At 32.1% G+C, this 19,778-nt stretch overlaps 2 protein-coding genes across 2 annotated transcripts; one reads left to right on the top strand and one right to left on the bottom strand.

The window, feature by feature from the left end:
* Window positions 1–3,377: 3,377 nt before the first annotated feature.
* Window positions 3,378–5,623, top strand: LOC106780627 (PLASMODESMATA CALLOSE-BINDING PROTEIN 5-like). The gene is made up of 3 exons (XM_014668922.2): window positions 3,378–3,987; window positions 4,105–4,132; window positions 4,523–5,623. The coding sequence occupies exons 1-3, from the start codon at window positions 3,654–3,656 to the stop codon at window positions 4,671–4,673; spliced, it is 513 nt and encodes a 170-aa protein (XP_014524408.1). The 5' UTR covers window positions 3,378–3,653; the 3' UTR covers window positions 4,674–5,623.
* Window positions 5,624–5,746: 123 nt separating this feature from the next.
* On the bottom strand, window positions 5,747–7,288 carry LOC106780629 (RING-H2 finger protein ATL40). Its single transcript, XM_014668924.2, has one exon. It carries the CDS (start codon window positions 7,004–7,006, stop codon window positions 6,242–6,244), a length of 765 nt encoding a protein of 254 aa, XP_014524410.1. The 5' UTR covers window positions 7,007–7,288; the 3' UTR covers window positions 5,747–6,241.
* Between the last annotated feature and the right edge of the window lie 12,490 nt (window positions 7,289–19,778).

Raw genomic sequence — 19,778 nt, 5'->3', positions numbered from 1 at the left:
GTGTTGTAGTACATGTTAGTTTTAATTATTCATGAAGAATTAGACATGCTTAGTAATGCTCTTGATCTAATTAGAAATAAGATAAAATACGTGAGAGGTTTAGAGAATGAATGATGGAATTCAATCAATGTTTTCAAAGGTTTAATGATATTTATGCATCAAGTGCGTTGTGCTTGATGTCTCTACAAAATGAAATTCAACTTGATGTTTAATAATTTCTTAAATTATCAACATGTATTTTGGAAGCTTGTGTTTGATTGACAAATCTAATAAGTATTGTCGTTTAGAAAAAAAAAAAGGAACAGCAAAATTTGTAAGTTTTATTGTAATCATATGATATAATTATCTTGATTTTGCTACAAGTTATCCTACTCTCAACTTTATTTTTTACTAGTTTGGAAAGTCCACCTTTTATTAATGAAAAATGTGAAAGATGAGAATAAAATAATTAAGAATATACCTAAATTGTTAAGGATGAAGTTTAAGAAATGTTAAGAAGAATGTAGTGTTGTGTTTGCACTTAGTACAATTTTAAAATCAACAATGAAATTGGAAACATTGTGTTTTTCTATTAAAAATTTAGGAGCAAAATTTTGGAAAAATGAAGGAAAAAGTCTATACAAGATTTTCACCTAAATTGATATGTTACAATGGTGGAAGAATAGCAATCAATGTTTATAAGATTCTTTTTAATAGTTAATGGTTTGTTAACATGAAAAGCAATTATTAGTTGTTATAGTTGAAAACATGATTTTAAAAGATAGTTCATGTAATTTAATTAAGGCTATTTATTTTAAATTAATTTTTATTATTTTAATGCATGCAAATGTTGATAAGGAAAATATCAATGATGGAAAAGTTGAGGAAAGGAGTTACATCCAATGTTATTAAAACGGAAGAAGAACATAATGATTGATTTATATGTTGAGTTATTTGATAATTGAATTATTTTGTTTTAAGATTTTATTGAAAATTATGTTGTATAGTTTGTCACCTACATATTTTTCAAGGAAGAAAAACTAATGAATATATATATATATATATATATATATATATATATATTAAATTGTAAACTATTTTTACTGAGGATGAGTGATCTATTGGTTCATGTTGATTTTCATATTCATGCAATTTTGACATGTAGAAAGGAAGATGCTGGAAGGAAAGAAAATATAAAAATTAAGAAACATATAAAATGAAGTGAAAAATTAAAGAAATATCAATATTAGATTAAAACATTTATATATGCAGAATGTTTAGGCCAGCAAAACTATAACGAGTGAAATATTCATTCGTGATTTTTTTTTATTCAGATCTTTTTTTACTAATTTTTTGTCGTAATTTTGCATTTTACATTTTGGTACATTAATTTTTAACTTTTAATATGATATTTTACTGTTTTCCTAGAGCTTCTTGTGCATAAGACTAATCAATTCTGCAAAATGGTTTAATGTTTTTCTTTAAAATGAGCAAAATGAATATTTTAAGGGAGACTTAAATGAGTTTCATAATTTTGTAAATTACACATGATCTAGAATGGTGAAGAATGATAAATATAAGGTTTATTTGATAATCTTTGCAGATTGTACATAAGTTATTATATAACCAAAAATAAGAAAGTAAATTTAGAAGGCAATATATTATTTTTAAATTAAACTAAAATTTATCAAATAATTTGAGAAATATAATGGTTTAATACCTATTTTGATCTCTATTTTGGGAGATGTTTTGGGAGAGTTTGTTTAAAGTGGTCCTCCCTTTTTTAAAAAGTTCACTTAAGTCCTAACTTTTACAAAAACTGTGCAAATAGATCCTTTTTTTTAACGGCGTTAACTGTGTTCAGAGCTGTCAGGTGGCTAATATCTAATGATGTGATATTGTTATGTGTTTTAAAAAAATAAAAAATTGTGACGTGTAAATTAAAATAGTTAGGGTTAAATTAAAAAATGAATTTGGGGTAATTTGGGATGGATTAAGTAAATTGATTTTGCTCAGAAGTTGTGATTGGGATTGCTGGGCGATTTAGGGTTTGTCACGCACATTGAATCCAGTACTGTTGATCAGCGCTCAAGGGATTCTGCGGTCTTCCACCCTCTGAAAGGGTTTTCTCTAGAGCACAATAGAATCCCATTCTTCCCCCAACTCCAACTTCATCCTTCAATTAGCAAAAACCCCAAAGCCAGCTTTATTACAATCCAGATTCATTACAATCCAACTAGGAGAGTCACGAACAAAATAGATAACTCACTTTCCACGCCTTAGGGAAGAACCTTGACCTGGATTCACCTCCATTATCAACCAGAACCCATTTTTTCTCCATTGCTCACTCTCAAAAGTAACTTAACGTTCTTGCACCGCAAGAACATTGGAAAGGGCCAACAGGGAGAATGGAAGGGGATCGAGAAGGAGAGGGAGAAGTCAGACACGAGAAGAAGAAACCAAGTGAAGTGCCAAACGAACAAAAGCTCTGAGAGAAAAAGAACCATTCCCCTATCATCAACGCATCCAGTGGGAAACCAACCCAATCAAAATAGAAAATAAAGGAATAGAAGGATCAATATGGGGAGGTGGTTTTTGAGCCGCGGTTGAGAGAGTGAAAACGAAAGTCACGTGGTTGGGAGTTGCCGGCAGCGTTTTCCGCTAGCAAGTGAAGACACATCATGGAGGAGCGAAGGTGATTCCTCCTCGCACATAAAGATAAGACGAGAAAGGGAGATTTTGGCAGTGGCCGGTGACAAACCTGGTGGGGCTGGACGAGATCCCAACGGTATTAATTGAAGGAGGCTGCCATTGAAACTTAAAGGATGGCTCCCAGCGTCAAAGCAGAAGAAGAAACCCTGGTGATGCATACATCTTTCATGCTTGAAAAGGAAAAAGGAAAAAACATAAGAACCCAAAATCAGTTTGACTAATTACCCCAATTTCAATTTTAATTTCAACTTTAATTTTATTACATTTTCACGTCACAATTAATAATTATTTTTTAACACATAATAGTCAGTTGATAGCTCTGCCTTTAGCAGAATTAATGCTGTTAGCAAAAAGACTAACTTACACAGTTTTTGCAAAAAGTAAGACTTTAGTAAACCTTTTAAAAAAGAGAGGATCACTTTGAACAAACCCCAAAAAGAAAGACCAAAATAGATATTAAACCAAATATAATTTATTAGATACTCAACAAAAATTATCATAGAGCTAAATCTGTTTTAAATGTTTTAATACATAATCTACCCATAAGATGAAAACAATAAAACATAAAATAGTAGAAAAGTAAGATTTATTTAAGTTAAAGTTAATTTATTCTATAAGAATTATAAATATATAAATGTAAATAAAATATTGGAACATGTGAAAGTTACAGACAGACAAAGTTCCAGATGTACCAGACAGTCACTGTTACAACTCCAAAACGTGTTTCTTTCTCTCATTCATTCTTCTCTGTCTCTTCAATTTCCCCTTCAAACACAGAAACGGTCACATTTCCAACATCCCAATAACTCCACCATCTTTCATCTTTCATCTTTCATCTTTCATCTTCTTCTTCTTCTTTTTCATCTTCTTCACACACTCTTAAATTCCACACATTAACCCAAATCCAAACCCAACCCATTTCACTTCCTTCATCCCTTTCACTTTCCAATCATTCTCCCACAATGTCCACATTAAAAAGCCTTGTTCTTTCGCTCCTCCTCCTTCTGGGCTTCTCGCCGCTCATCGCCGCCGCCAATGGCAGCGCTCCGCCGCAAGAGCTCTGGTGTGTGGCGAAGAACAACGCGGAGGACGCGTCGCTGCAGGCCGCGCTCGACTGGGCCTGCGGTGCCGGCGGCGCGGACTGCGGACCAATCCAGAGTGGTGGGCCCTGCTACGACCCCAGCAGCGTGCAGAATACGGCATCGTTTGCCTTCAACGACTACTTTCTCAAACATGGCATGACCGACGATAGCTGCAACTTCAACAACAACGCTGCCGTCACTTCCCTCAACCCTAGTCAGTGAAAAACCCCTTTCTCAATATGGAACAGTGAAAATAGTGTCTTCAGATTCGGTTTGTTTTTTAAGCAGAGGGCTCATTCTTTATTCTTTTTGGGTGTATTTTTTTTTTCAGGTTTTGGCAACTGCAAGTTCCACTCCGGGTAAATTGAGCTTAGATTTTATTTTTTTTATAATGAACTTCGTTTTTTTTAGTGTGAGAATTTTTGAGTTTAGGAGTTTGGCAAATAAAGAGTTTTGATTTTGACGATTGAACATTCATATACCTTTATGTATTGATAAACTGAAACCTTTGGCTGGAGATAGAAAGGTTTGCAATTGAAATGCATATTTTAAGTTTGATCTCATTTACCAAACGAGTGAACGAGGAAATCCCCTGAAGGCAGGTTATCTCATTGATATTTTAACATATTCATGATTTGTTATGTATGGACACAATATCAACTAGTTCTGGTTTTTCTTTCCAAATTTGTTACCATTTTCTTGAAAGTGAGATGGATCCTGTGATTGAGACATTCTTTTTGGTGATGCAGCATGGTAGGGAGCAATGGGAGTTTTTCTGGGTCGACACCTTCATCTTCTGTTGGATTGGGACCAAGTGAAGATTTGAGTGGGTGCAGGAAAGTTTCCTGGGGGTGGTGGTTATGGCCTTTGATGTTTATGGTTTCTGTTTTTGGATCATAGGAGGTAGAAACTGAAAATAGTCCTTGATTTGATAGGGAATTGCAGAAGAGAAAGGTTTTGCTTGTTCGCATTGCACAGGTTAGACATCTTAGGATATATATCAAATTTTGTTTTATGGCAACCTAGATCAGAATGAATGTATCTGTTTTGCTGAGATTTGAGTTTTGTTTTGAGAATGAATGCTTCAAATTGTGGGATTTAGTTTAAGTTATGAGGAAGAGAAAAGATTGCCAATTTACCCTAATCCCTCAGATTGATAAATTTAGTCTAAATATATAAATATATTTCCTTTTAGGCTCCCTTAGACAGAAAAGTTTGAGGATATTGTGTGTTTATTTTCTTGTATAGTCATAAACCCTCCTTCAAAATTAATACTTTTTGGAAATCCATCCACAAGTATTACTTTTGTGTGATAAAATTGAATAAAAGCATACATAATTAAAATAGAGATAAGAAGAGAAGACGAAATGTGAGATTAAACTGGAAACTGTCATGAAGAAAAACAGAGGAAACTAACAAACAACGTGTTAAGAGTGATATAATTATATTGAAAATTGCTATGCATGAGGTGGTCCCTCCTTGACTTCTACAAATTATAATTCTTGAAATAGGTATATGATGATGCCAGTTTTTGTATGACCATGTGATGCATAACATAATATTCGTTAAGACATTCAATCCTGAAAAATCTGTCTGTCGTTTTCTTTGAGAAAATTCTGCCTCAATAGTCGTTAACCTTAGTGTGAACATGTTATAAGGTTTGGAGAAATATATTTTATTATAATATTTATTTCAACATCTAAGCAAAAAAAGTCATGTTTACTTGTGATAAAAGAGATATGGGGAATTTGGTTGTAGTAAGTTGCGTGGAAATGACTGTTGCAAAGCTTTCAACCTTTCGCAACATTGAAAATTATATGTTGAGACATTTTAGCCAAAAATATAATCAATCACAGATTCAGATATATATATATATATATATATATATATATATATATATATATATATATATATATATATATATATATATATATATATATATATGCTTTGATTCTCATAGAATGAAACCCCTCCAATATCAAATATCAAATCTAGAAATTCAGAATCTTGATCAATTTCCCAAAAAAAGAAACTAATTAACCACTCACTGACAGAAACCAAAAGCCAAAAGAAGCTTACATGGTCTACCCTATAGTTTTCAGTAATACAGACAATCTACAAGTTGGTGATTCAACACCAAATCTCTTCAACTTCAACTAATAACGCGTAAAAAAGTAAATTAACTAAAAGAAAAAACTTAATACCTTTTGTAAAGTGTTTTTCTGATGTTCTGAAAGATATATATATATACATACGACTTCATCTTATTAACCTGTGTTGGTGTTTCATACAAACTTTTACTTGCATACTTCACAAAAACATGGAGTTTGAATTTCAATTGAAGATCAATACAAAAAAGAAAAAACAACTCCAATTTAAGAACAAGTATTTGTATATTTCTCCTTCTATATGTGCATTACTGATGAGAAAACCAAGAACACAAATTATAAAGACAACCTACCATAAACTCATTGTCTCTCCAAATCATGATCAACACCACCTTCCTCATCATGGCCATTCGGTTGGACTCTTCTGGAAGATCTTTCCCTGCTAAGCATCCTTCTAAAAGAGCTCAACCGTGAATTCGAACCATTACCTTTGAAAGATTCACCATCATCAATCATAGGAGGTGGTGCATCATCAAGAGCAAGACTAACAGGACCTTCACGATCATGTGGTTGGATACGAGGTTTAACCTCGGCCCGACAAAGAGGGCACGTGGAGTGAGAACCAAGCCACATGTCAATACAACTCACATGAAAAAAGTGGTTACAGTTCGGTAGCAGCTTCACTTTTTCTTCACCTTCCAGAGCATTCAAGCACACAACACACTCCATTACCGATGAAGCATCACCACCACCGCCACTGTTATTATTATCACCGCTACTATCTCTTAAAACCTTTGCCTTCACGGTGAACGTTGGCAGCGACGCTACTATACCAGGATCGAGTCCTGTATTTGCTGTTTCAATCCTCCGGTTTGCAGCGTCCACGTCGGAGACATGAAGGGCTGCAAGGCTGAGTCGGCGAACGGAGGCACGGTGGCGAGATCGGCGCGTGAGCATGCAGCGCGCGTAGACGTAAAGGGAGAAGACGAGGAACAAGACAAGCGTGAAGGAAACCATGGATATGTAGAGTATCTTTTTGTTTTCGTTGGTGGTGTTGTTGTCTGAATCGTCAGTGTTTTGAACATATGGGAGGTCGTGTTCTTGATCATTGCGGAAGATATCCATGGTTTCGGGTGAGAGAGAAAGAGAAAGAAGAAAAGAGAGAAAGGGTATCTGTGTGATGGAAGAAAAGAACTGAGTGAAGAATGAAACTTTGTTTCGTATGTTATGTTATGCATTTGAAGGTGAAGAACATTCCAAGATCCTATGTGGTTGGTTCATACAATAGGGACAACTTAGTTAAGTGATTTTCTTTTTCTTTTTCTTTCTTTTTGTTCAAATTTAAAATATTCCATTTAAATATGTTCAATAATTGACTTTAATGTATAATATAAAAGCTTTTCACATCTAGAAATTCTGTTGACAAATATGGTTTTTAAGTAGTATTAAAAAAAGTAAAAAAGTTTATATTTTTTAGCCTAGTGATATAAATTTATCGGCGATAAATCTTAATAAACTATCTCTAATAAAAGAAAAAAATTTATTTATACTTTTCATATATATTGGATATTATTATTATTATTTTATTAGCAAAAATATATATGATACTCTCTTTTTTTAACAATAAAAAGTAATAAAATTATTATTATTATAATTATAAAATTAAATATAACTATTTTTTATAATTTTTAATGTAAATAATTTTTGTTTATTTCATAGGTAATTTTATAATTTAAAAATTATTAAATTTTAAAAAAAAATTAAATTTAAAAATGATTAAATTTTAAAAAACAGTAAATTAGTATTTTAACTTTAAACATTATTTAAAACGTAAATTCGAACTACTAATGTGGATAAAAATGGAATTCTCTTTACAAGATCAATCAATATATTTAATTCATGAATTTAGTAATATATTTTCTATTATTGATTTTATAAATTCTGTGTCCAATTATATCTTAAAAGGATGAATCGAATTATTAAATGAAATGTTATACCGAGAAATGTCAATAAAAGAGAATATTTAGTGTTTTGAATTAAATTGGAATTTTGTCTTACGGAATTAGATTCGTAAAGGAATGTGGTTTCAGTTATAAATAACATTAGATATTTATAATAATTTAAATAAATATAATGTTTTGTCCAATCTTTATATTAATTTTTAGATTGGTTAAAATTTAATTTTTTCTTTCAAACATGTATTTGCTTCCTTTTCATTTATTTTTCTTTATAGGTTTCATCTAGTAATATGTTTTAATTTAGTAAAAAATTATTATATATCATGCTTTTGGTAAAAAAAAGATTTAATGATAGATATACGGTGATAATTAAAAAATTAAATAATATAAACTGTAATCCATCATTAAATATAAATATGGTGAATTTGAATTTCATTTTAACACGTAAATACTCATTTTTTTTTCTCGTATTGGGACTATGTATTTTTAAGCAACAAATAAAAGAAATTCTTGTTCTGACGTCGAGTGGAAGAGGAAACAGAAGAGTCAAAGAAACTTCTATTTTTTTTTTTTCAAAACTTTGACCGTGAAAATATATAGTCAACGACGTTTAATAGAAAGGGACGGAACCATAGAGACTGAATTTTAGGAGTTTGTTTGTTGGAATTTTTTTTTTCTCTTGAAAATAAACATAAAATCAAGCACCTAGAAGACCTAAAACTTTATATTTTGTAAATAATTTTTTTAATTTTTTTTCTTTTCATTTAACAAATTTTAAACAATAATTTGTTGTTGAGATTGTTGATAGGAAAAGTACATATTTAACTGAACCCACAATCTTAGTGATAACTATGTTTTTGATGATGACAACACATAATTAATAATAGTACATGTGTATACTATGTTATACATGTTATATAATTATGCTCATTGTGTTATATCTTAACAAACATACATGTGAATATTATTGTGTTGATTATAACATACTATTGTGTTTAATATGTGATTTTATATGTGCATGCATAACATAAGTTTTCGGAAATGAAAAACCACAAACACTTTGGTTGATCTTTAAAGTATGACAAAACAATAGTTTTAAGTCGATTACATTATGGTTCTAATTGATTAAAACTCGTGGACATGCACAAATTCTTTTCAAGTGTGCTGTGAGATATTTTAAGAAGAAAAGTTTTCAAAAATGTGCTAAATGATTTTACTTTATCGATTGTATGCAACTTGTATTCGACTAAGTTAGTTATTGATTTGAAAACTGTTTCAATGCTTGTCTCAATTGACATAACAATCATATTTTTTAATATGTTGACCAAACATTTATTATGAATCGATTATATCAATTGCACTTTCAATTAATGCATTCGACTGCTATTATTCTGTTATAACTGAGATATGCATTCGACTAGATTAATAGTCTAATCAATTAAAACACGTCAATTTTGTGATATACTATATATTGACGCTTGACTTGATTTTTGTAAGAAGATTTAATCTTTACACTTTCATATCTTTCAGAAAACGCTGTGATATCTTATAGAGGAAAGAAAAAGCTCCAAGAACCAAGATCTACCAAGGTGATAAGAGTCTTGAAGGTTTCTTGTGCAACAAGGTTTATTGGATTTGAACGTCTGATCACTCTGCACAATGAGGTGTACTCTACTTCATCAGGACCTATTGCAATCGTGAAGATTGAATGGTATTCCCTGTGGTGTTTGTAGGATGAAGAACCATGTTATTGACTTTGGGAGTGTCTCAAAGGGTTTGACAGTAGAAGAGGGTGTTCTTGCTGCTTGTCTTGTTTGTTGTATTGCCTATATTAGATTAGAGGGTTAAAGAAGTGTTTTACATTTTGACGTGAGGTCGTTGTAATAACCTTGGTCTTTATAGTGCATTTGCTTCCCGTGAGTGGAAGGACACTTGATGTAGGCAAGTTGGCCGGACCAGTATATAAACCAACGTTTGAATTCTCTGATCCCTACACTTTTCATTATAGTTCGATTAACCTGTTTTTGTATTCGATTAAGTGAACGTCTGCATTACATATCATTATACTTGCGATTCAAGAAAAGCATAACGACATCCTATTTTGCGAAAAAGATTTTGAAAGCTTATATTTTTATGCATCACCAATTAACCCCCCTCATGGTGTGAGAAACTAAGTCGTTCTTTTTTAACAATTGGCACCAAAGCTGGTTTTCATAAAATATTTGAAAAACAAATCGATTAATATTTTTGCTTAATCGATTCGATCCTGAAAAATGGATTTCATTTCTCAAACTTTTGGTTAAGGTGCATCAACAAATAGACCACCTCTATTTGTTGGTGAGAATTATGCATTTTGGAAAATTAGGATGAAAATTTTTCTTGAATCCGTGGATAAAGGTGTGTGAGATGTTACACTCAACGGTCCATATGAACCCACTCAAGTTATCAATGGAAAAACTGTTTTGAAAAACTTTTCTGAGTTGACTCAGGATGAGAACCGAATAGCATAGTACAATGTTAAAGCTAGAAATGTAATTGCCTCTACACTAACTATGAATGAGTTTTTTAGGATTTCCCAATGCAAGATAGCGAAAGAAATGTGGAAAGTTATTGAAGTAACACATGAAGGCACTGATGAGGTGAAACGTGCTAGAAAGAACTCTCTTGTGCAGGAATACAAGTTGTTCAGGATGAAGGCTGAAGAGACTATTTATGATGTACAGAAAAGATTTATGCGCCTTTTGGGAGTTTCGAGGGTCTTCTTCTTGGGAGTTGGGCTGAGACTGGGGAGATGGTTTTCTATTCTACAGGCCAGTTAGTTTCTACTAAAGTTCCTAGAGTTCGTGGAGGTCTGCTTGTCATTGGGCATAAAGGGCTTCGAGCTTAACATCATAATGTCTGCACTATTTGTTGTTATGTTGTATTAACATATACATTTAATGCTATACATGGTTTCCATTGGGTTGGATTCCATCTAGTAGGAAAGTTGTGCTTGACTTCGAGTAGTAACCATGGGAATATGAGGCAGGGGAAAAGTTTTACGGAGGCCGCACGATGGGTGCCTAGTGATTTTACCAGGATGTTGGGCATGGATCTATGGACAGGTAATGAGAACCTAGTTGTGGCTTGAATGCTCTTGATGGTCAAAATGTGATTCCTTACTGCTCAATGAGAAGGGAAACCCCAAACTCAGTAAAAGAGTTTAGGATCTATGAATATGAGTATAAGATATTATGTGAGTATTCCTTAGAGAACACTACTTATATTTATAGGATCCACATGGGACGTTGACTAAGGTTTATCATTAGAGCAATGCATACCTCAAGTATATAATAACAAAGTTGTTAATAATAGGTTTAAATCTTTTTTTGGTCTCTAAGTTAAGTTCTGATGTTCAATTTAGTCCCCGCTTTTAAAAACTTCAACCTTTAGTCCCTATGATATGAAAAATGTATCAAATCAGTCCTATCCATTAACAAATCACAAGTTTTCATTAAGTGATTTTTTGTTCATAACACCTTCCGTTAACAAATCACAAAATATTGGATATCTAGGTACGAAAACTTGTGATTTGTTGTTCATTAAGTGTCGTCATGAGGACTGATTTGATACATTTTTCATATCATAGGAACTAAAGGTTGACATTTTTAAAAACAGGGACTAAACTGAACATCAGAACTTAACTTAGGGACCAAAAAATGATTTAAACCTTAATAATAACATAATGGTAGTTCAACATAAACAATAACCATAATACCAAACTAGCAATATTAGTTATGATATGTGGATATTTTCCCAATAAACAAAAGTTTGGGTTGTTCCAGAATGGAGAGGGTTAATGAACCTTATTAGAATGTGCTTTTTGGTATTTTTATTGCTTCAGGTAGGAACACACATTTTATTTAAACTTGATTTATTGAATTATAAAGTTTATAATAACTTTTAGTTTAAATTATATATTCATAATCATTTTACATGTCTTTTGCGAAATAATGATAAAATTTCATAAACATATTCAATACCTTTTCTTTATGGGTTTTATAAAATTAATTTTTTAAAACAAACTTTTTGTAATGCATATCATGTTTTGAAGTAATTTATTTTATTCAAAAATCAACTTTCTTCTTCTTTTTCCTCTACACTACATATGAATGTAGTGGATGCAATAGTGGGATGAAAGGGAAGATATTTTCGTCTCTATCTCTTAATACAAGGTGCAGTCAGTAATCATTTGTGTAAGAAAAGATATGGCTCGTTTCTCTTACTAAGAGAGGGAGGGTGTGAGTTTGTAACTGATAAAAACTCTTTCTTTTTAAATCTTTCTGGAAATTTAAGATGATCTTTAAAAGTGCACAACACAATTATGAAGAATAAAGCAGTAAAGAGATAGAGAAAGAAAACAAACACAATCTTTTTATCCTGATTCAGTCTCAATGCCTTCATTCAGTCTCTTTCAATCAACCTGAGATTGAAAGATTTTCCACTATAAAGATTTTAGTTTTTATAACAAGGATTTATAGAGAACACTTCTCAAATGTAAAATACCTTTATAACTAAACCAATCTAATATAGCAAATACCAACTGCAAAAGAACAACCTTCTTAACTACAACAACCCTTTGAGACTCTTCTCAAAGTACCAAGAACCTCACATTCTTCTTCCTGGCCAACACATAGGGAAGCAACAATCCCCTTGATTGTAAAACAAAACCTGATCAGAACAGAATACACCTCAGTAGTGTAGAAATTGATCAGCCAATGAGTGCTTCAACTTTTTCTTCAAGAATCATTCAAGGGTATCACTTTCAATGAATCTTGATTCTTGGAGCAATTCTGTGCACCTATAAAATCTTTCTCAAACTCTTTGATATCAAATATGAAAGTTCTCTAAATGATCAAAGTGTTAAAAGCATTTATTACAGAGCACAATGCGTCATTATATAGTTTTTCTCATATCAAACTCATTTTAATCGATTACGTAAGTAATGTAATCAATTACATTATTTAATAGTTGTAACAAAGTTACATTTAAAACAGTTCTAATTAATTACGCATTTAATGCAATTGGTTGCCATTTAATGTTAGTCAAAACATTTGAAAATATGATCGTTATTTCTATTATGACTTTGCTTTAAAATAGTTTTCAAAGTATAACAAACTTAATTGATTACATAAACAATGTAATCGATTAAGGTATACACTTAGAGACAAATTTTGAAAACATTTTCACCTCAAAATTCATCACAACACATTTCAAAAATATGTTTGCAAAGACACAAATTTTAATCGATTATGCACTTAATGAAATCGCTTAAAACTTGTTGTTTTTCCACAGTTTTAAACATAAGCTATATGATGAACTTAATTGATTACAACATCACTATAGTCGATTACTGTGTGAAGTTGCTTTGTGCTTGTGGTTTTATCACATGAAAACATTTAATATGCATACAGTAGATAAAAACATAATTATGATCACATAAGTATGTAGACCAATCAACATATCATCATATGTATCGGTCATAAAGGAACATTTACATAGCAACATATGTATAAATCATGAAGACACATCTTTGTTGTTGTCAAGAAAACAGTTATGTGTTGTCACAATCAATGTGTTGTCATAATCAAAAGCCAAACACATCAAGGATTGAGTTTAACACTTATATTGCTCCCCCTATCAACAATCTCTCCCTTTTTTGAGGACGCACAACCATGATGCATAAAACAACCATGACGTACAATGCACAACCAGAAATTGTTCAAACAATTATATTCAACATTACAAACAATTTCAACCATCTCTCCTCCTTTGGGCATTAGCAAGTACACAATGTATATTTGAAGCAAGAGACAATATATCAAACAAAGATACACCTAAATGAATATGTACGTAAAAAATTTATGCTCCCCCTTTCAATAATCAGTAGCTCAAATTGTTTTAATTTCTTCCTCTATCATTTTGTAGAAGGGCTAACAGTAATGGATTTAATCAGAGTACAATATTCAGATGCAGTTTCAAGCATATGTGAGATGTAATTAAACATGTATCATATATGATCAAGCATATATCAGAGTAAAATAGTTAGTGCTTGAATGCCAATGTATTTATGTATGCCCAACATTTAAGAATACACATGTTCATTCACAACGGATGTAAAAGGATGAGTATTAGAATATGTGAACACATATAACACTAGAATGTGTTGTTCAAAATAAATGGTTTAACAGTAAGAAAGTTCAAACCACATTTACATAGTTTAATCGGTTTCACAACTTTTACAGTCAATTAAATTTTGCAGAACAACTCATATCTCATTTCATAGTGCGAATTCTTGTAGACACTTTTCATATAGTCACAGCCCTGCAAATCACATTCTTCTCGATCTTTGTTTAGTGTTAGTACAATTTAAGTATAAATGTGAAATGACATAATCATCAAATTAAGTATGATTATGCAAATAAATGTATGACAAAGAATACCACAATTTCCATACATACAACAAATATAATCAATCAATGTCATTTTAGCTCACATTTTGGATATAATTCAAACTTAGTTAAATTCATTCTTTAATATTTCCAAAACGAGTACAAGCGAAATCCAAAATATAAATGGCTTAAAAACCAAATTACATTCATCCATAGAAAACAAATAAAAGACATCAAATCATATCCCTTAGTAATATGTGATCATCATTTTCGTCTGCTACACTCTCCTCTTCATCCTCCTCATTTTCCCCACTATCATAATCAAATTCATCACTTTGCAACTTCCCTTTGATAGTAGCCACATCTTGATTAAGTGATTGACAAAGGATGGTTAGAGAGCGCATTTGCCTAACCATGTGTTTTTCAAATCCAGAACGAGGTCTGAAGGGTGTAGATGATGATCCAACAACTTCTTCTTCTTCAGCCGTATACTCATCTTTGAAATTATTGTTGTTGCTTAATGAGTTAATTGATCCAGCCATGAGACATAAGTTTTTCTCCTCCTTTAGACTTTGGTTATCTTCATCACTTGAAGATCCTCCTGAATCATAGTCTTCCCATGTTATGTAGGCCTTCCTTTGCATAATCTTCCTTCTGTCCTGATTGTACTTCTCATCAGCTTTCTGCTTCAACTTCAAGTTTGTATAGTCGGGTTCAATGTGTCCCTCCTTTCCACATTCATAACATGTAAAAGTTGCAACTTTTCCATTCCTTTTTCCTCCTCTTGAGTTACCTGCAAATTCAAATGCAATATTTCTAGATTTCATGAATTTAGTAAATTTCTTTACCATCATGTTTAGTACTTCTTTTTCTTGCACATTTGCATCAGAATCAACATCAAATTCATTTCTCTTGGAGGCTTTCTTGCTGGTTGCTTTGAGAGCTATGAAATGTTTTTGTTAAGATTCTTGTTCTTCTTTTAGTCTTCCAAGCTCTAATTCATGTTCTCTGAGTTTTCCAAATAGAGGAGCCATATTCATTGTAGTAAGATCTCTTGATTCTGATATGGCTGTTACCTTTGGTTGCCAACTCTTGTTCAAGATTTTTAGAATCTTTATGTTGATCTCCTCCTTCCCAAATGATTTTCCAAGGGTAATCAAATGATTTACAATGTGAGTGAACCATTTTTGGACTTCATAGATGTTTTCTTCAGGCTTCATTCTAACACTACAAAAAAGAAGGGCATTACCGACGACCATAATCACATTCTTCTTCTTGACAACACATAGGGAAACAACAATCCTCTTGATTGTAAAATGAAATCTGATCAGAACAAAATACACTTCAGTAATGCAGAAATTGATCAACGAGTGAGCTCTTCGACTTTTTCTTCAAGAATCCTTCAAGAGTATCACTTTCTATGAATCTTGATTCTTGGAGCAATTATGTGCACCTGCAAAATCTTTCTCAAACTCTTTGATATCAAATATGAAAGTTCTCAAAATGATCAAAGTGTTAAAAGCATTTAATATAAAGCACAATGTGTCATTATATAGTTTTTCTCATATGAGACACATTTTAATCGATTACGTAAGTAATGTAATCGGTTACACTATTTAACAGTTGTAACAAAATTACATTTAAAATAGTTCTAATTGATTACGCATTTAATGTAATCAATTGTCATTTAATATTAGTCAAAACATTTGAAAATATGATCGTTATTTCTATTATGACTTAGCTTGAAAATAGTTTTCAAAGTCTAACAAACTTAATTGATTACAAAAAACAATGTAATCGATTAACGTTTACACTTAAACAAATTTTGAAAACAATTTCACTGAAAAACTCATCACAACACATTTCAAAAAGATGTTTGCATAGACACGAGTTTTAATTGATTATGCACTTAATGTAATCGATTAAAGCTTGTTGTTTTGACACAATTTTAAACATAAGCTATCTGATGAACTCAATTGATTATAACAACATTGTAATTAATTACTTCACACAAAGTTGCTTTGTGCTTGTGGTTTTATCACATGAAAACATTTAGTATGCATAGAGTAGATATAAACATAATTATGATCACAGAAGTATGCAGAGTAATCAACATATCGTCATATGTATCAGTCATAAAGGAACATTTACATGCCAACATATGTATAAATCATGAAGACAAATTTCTGTTGTTGTCATAAAAACATGTATGTGTTGTCACAATCAATGTGTTGTCATCATAAAAAACCAAACACATCAAGGATTGGGTTTAGCACTTATATTTCTCCCCATATCAACATTTAGGATGCAAGAAGAAAATGAAAAGTTATATTCAGGGTGATAAGAGAGACACCGATTCCTTCTTTTGGGGCTTCTTCCTGCATCCCACATTTTTCTTCCTACACATCCAAAATTTTCTTAATACCATAAATACCGTTTGGTTTTACTAGAGTAAGGAAATAATCATTCACTCCTTATTTAATCCCTTATAACACTCACCTTGCATGCTTTCACCCTAATGTGGCACTCACCTTCATTTCTTCTACCACCTTCAACCTATTCCTTCCCTTCCCTACATCTCCTTATCCATCCTCCCTCTTCTTCATCTTTGCACTACGCACACCATTCCTCTCTTTCAAGTAAGTTGGATAATTGATGAGGTGAGAAGCTAGGTAAATGACAAACTTCTAAATCTATTGTTTTAGATAGATAACCAGTTTATGAAATTCGGTTAGTTTAGTTTCTTAGTTGAACCAAAATTAGAAATTTTTTGAAAAGGACGAGATTCATAAGGGAATGAATTAGATATTGAAATATGGTTGACAGAACATACAAGATTTTGAAATTTGATTGAGAAAATATATCAAATTTCGATATTCAATTGAGGAAATATAATGGATTTCATTACATATATTGAATTTCAAAATCCGGTTTACAAAAGCATTGGATTTGAAAATTCAGTTAGGGAATAAACCAAATTTGAAATCTAGTTAATCATGTGTACAATATTTTGAAATTTGATTGAGGTTATGCATCGAATAACTAAATCCAATTTTGTTTTTTTTTTTTATATTTTAGTTATTTGGTGTATTTTGGTTTTCTTAGTTTTTTTTTCTAAGTTTAGTTTTTTGTTTTGAGTTTAGTTTTTTTTTTTATAAAAATAAAAAGAACATGGGTGCCACTACATATTATGAAGTACTTGAAAAACACTAAAATGGGAGAGGAGGGATGTGTTAATGAAAAAATTCATTTTGCAACCCTTCAGTTATAACATGTTGTCGAGTTTTGAGTATTTGTTTTTAAACGCTTAGATGCTCGACATAATAAATGATTATAAAAGATAGTTGCTTTCAAAGTGCTATTCAAAGTGTACACTGTAAAGTTTGTAAGAACTTCCTTTCTTGAAGAATAATCGTTTAGTGCGAAAGGTTCTTGTATTTAGAAATAAAAACACAGTTGCAAGTTTTATAAAAGAAACGTTTAAACAAGAGAAGAGATAATTGCACATATATTTTTATATTGATTCACTCCAACTGAGCAATGTCTAGTCTCCTCCATAGTGGGTTCCACTCTAATCTTCAACAACATTACAATTGAGTATTTGCATCACTCCTAGTCTTCTCAGTTAGCAAGTAACCTCCTCTTACCCTAGACTGGATAAGTATTCACACCACTCTTGGTCTCCTCAATCAGCAAATAACTTCCCGTTACCCTAGATTGGATGAGTATTTGTACCATTCCTTGTACTAGGCAACCTTGCCTAGATTTCCTTAACTCAACTGAGTTCAAAAAATGTTATAATTCTCTTTATAATTTGAATCAACGATTGCTTACAAGTCGTTCAAAATCTGATTACAATACAATCCAGTCTAAACACTCGCAAGTGTTTCTCCCTTTTCTCTTTCTTTTTTTCTTACAATCAGTAAACAATATTACAATGAAGCTTGTGTTTATTGTCCTTCTTCTTTTCTCTTCTTCTCATTTTTTGCTCAAATATTTTCTTTTTCTTGAGCCCTTTCTGTGCTTTTATTTTGAATATTTCTCAAAGGTTGAATATTTCGGTGTATGTTATCCTCTTAATTCTTCATTTCAATGATCTTCAATTTAAAGGCTTTTTGATAATTGTTCGTTAGACTAAGCTCTTAGCCTTGATTCTTGTGTCTTCTCTTTCTTTGTGTACAACAATCGTTTGAGCAGGCATGCTTTTTCAGTACTTTGCTTGAAGTAAGTTGTACTTTCTTTTAGACACCGCTTCAAGTAAAGAACATTTTGTGAATATCTCTTTTGTCTCTAACGTCCACTTCTGATATTTTAATTTGAAGCTTGTGGATGCGTGTAGAGTAGCTCATCTCCAAAGAATAGAGTAGATTGTGCAGGCAGCTGATATGTCTTTTCTCTTATCACTTTTGTTGTTTATGAATGTTGAACATTTAATGTCATTTAACGCTTGCTTAGAATAATAAAGTTCTTTTTGATTTCCTATCGTTCGGGTAGCATTTAACAATTAAGCTTTTCTTCTAACACCAGAGGAAAAATGCTGATTAACGTCAGTTATTTTGGGCTTTTAATGTCTACAAAACAACCGAAGTCATTTCCGGTGATGTCAATGGGACATCGGGTATGAATATAACCGACGTCTATAGTGACATCAGTCAGTGCCATATCCGACGTCACTAAACGTCGGAGTAGGACTAACTGGACGTCTAAAGACACTATATAGACGTCGGTCTGAGCAATAACCGAAGTCGAAGAGGCACTAAAGACTTCGAAAATAACATTGATTGATGTCTAAAAGGTACTATAGACATCAGTGTAAATATTAACCGACGTCTAATCCATTGGTTGTGTTTTAGTGCAGTTTTGTTCCCGCCTTTGGATAGCTTAGTAGCACAATCTCCTTTTGCTAGTTTCCCCAAAAAAAAGCTTGCGTCTTTTGAATTTCTTATGGGTCCTTTCAACCCAAAACTGAACCTGGGTTGTTGCTTAGTTCCATTTTCATCTGCAAGAGGGAAAAATCACGATGAAACGATAACTAGGCAATGACCCAAGGTCGTTTTTGGGTTGAAATGACCAAAAGAAATTCACAAGACGCCGCTTTTTCTGGGAGGCAGCTAGCAAATGGAGAATGTGTTACTACGTTACCCCAGGAAAGGAACAAAACTGCACTAAAACACAACACAAAGAAAGTAAATTTTAATCAATTGAACAAGAAGATAATCGATGAGAGACTAAACAAAGTTTAAACGATAAGCATAAAAAAAACCATGCACCTGGGATGCAATGCCGCAAGAGAGAAAAAGGAGAGGAGGAAGACGATAAAGATATCAGAAACAACAATAGAATGCTACAAGAGAGAAAAAGAAGAGGTGTTGCATGCAAGAAAAAGAAGAGGTGCCAGGAGAGAAAAGGGAGAAGAGGAAGACGATATCAGAAACTGAATGCCGCGAAGAGTTTGCGGTGTATTTAAAATGAAATTGGGCGTCAATTTCTCCAGAAACCGACGTCTAT

This window comes from Vigna radiata, unplaced genomic scaffold (assembly GCF_000741045.1).
Source record: "Vigna radiata var. radiata cultivar VC1973A unplaced genomic scaffold, Vradiata_ver6 scaffold_149, whole genome shotgun sequence".
Classification (NCBI taxonomy): Eukaryota; Viridiplantae; Streptophyta; class Magnoliopsida; order Fabales; family Fabaceae; genus Vigna; species Vigna radiata.
Note: the sequence above shows the minus strand (reverse complement) of the source record. Positions and strands in the feature narration are given on the sequence as shown.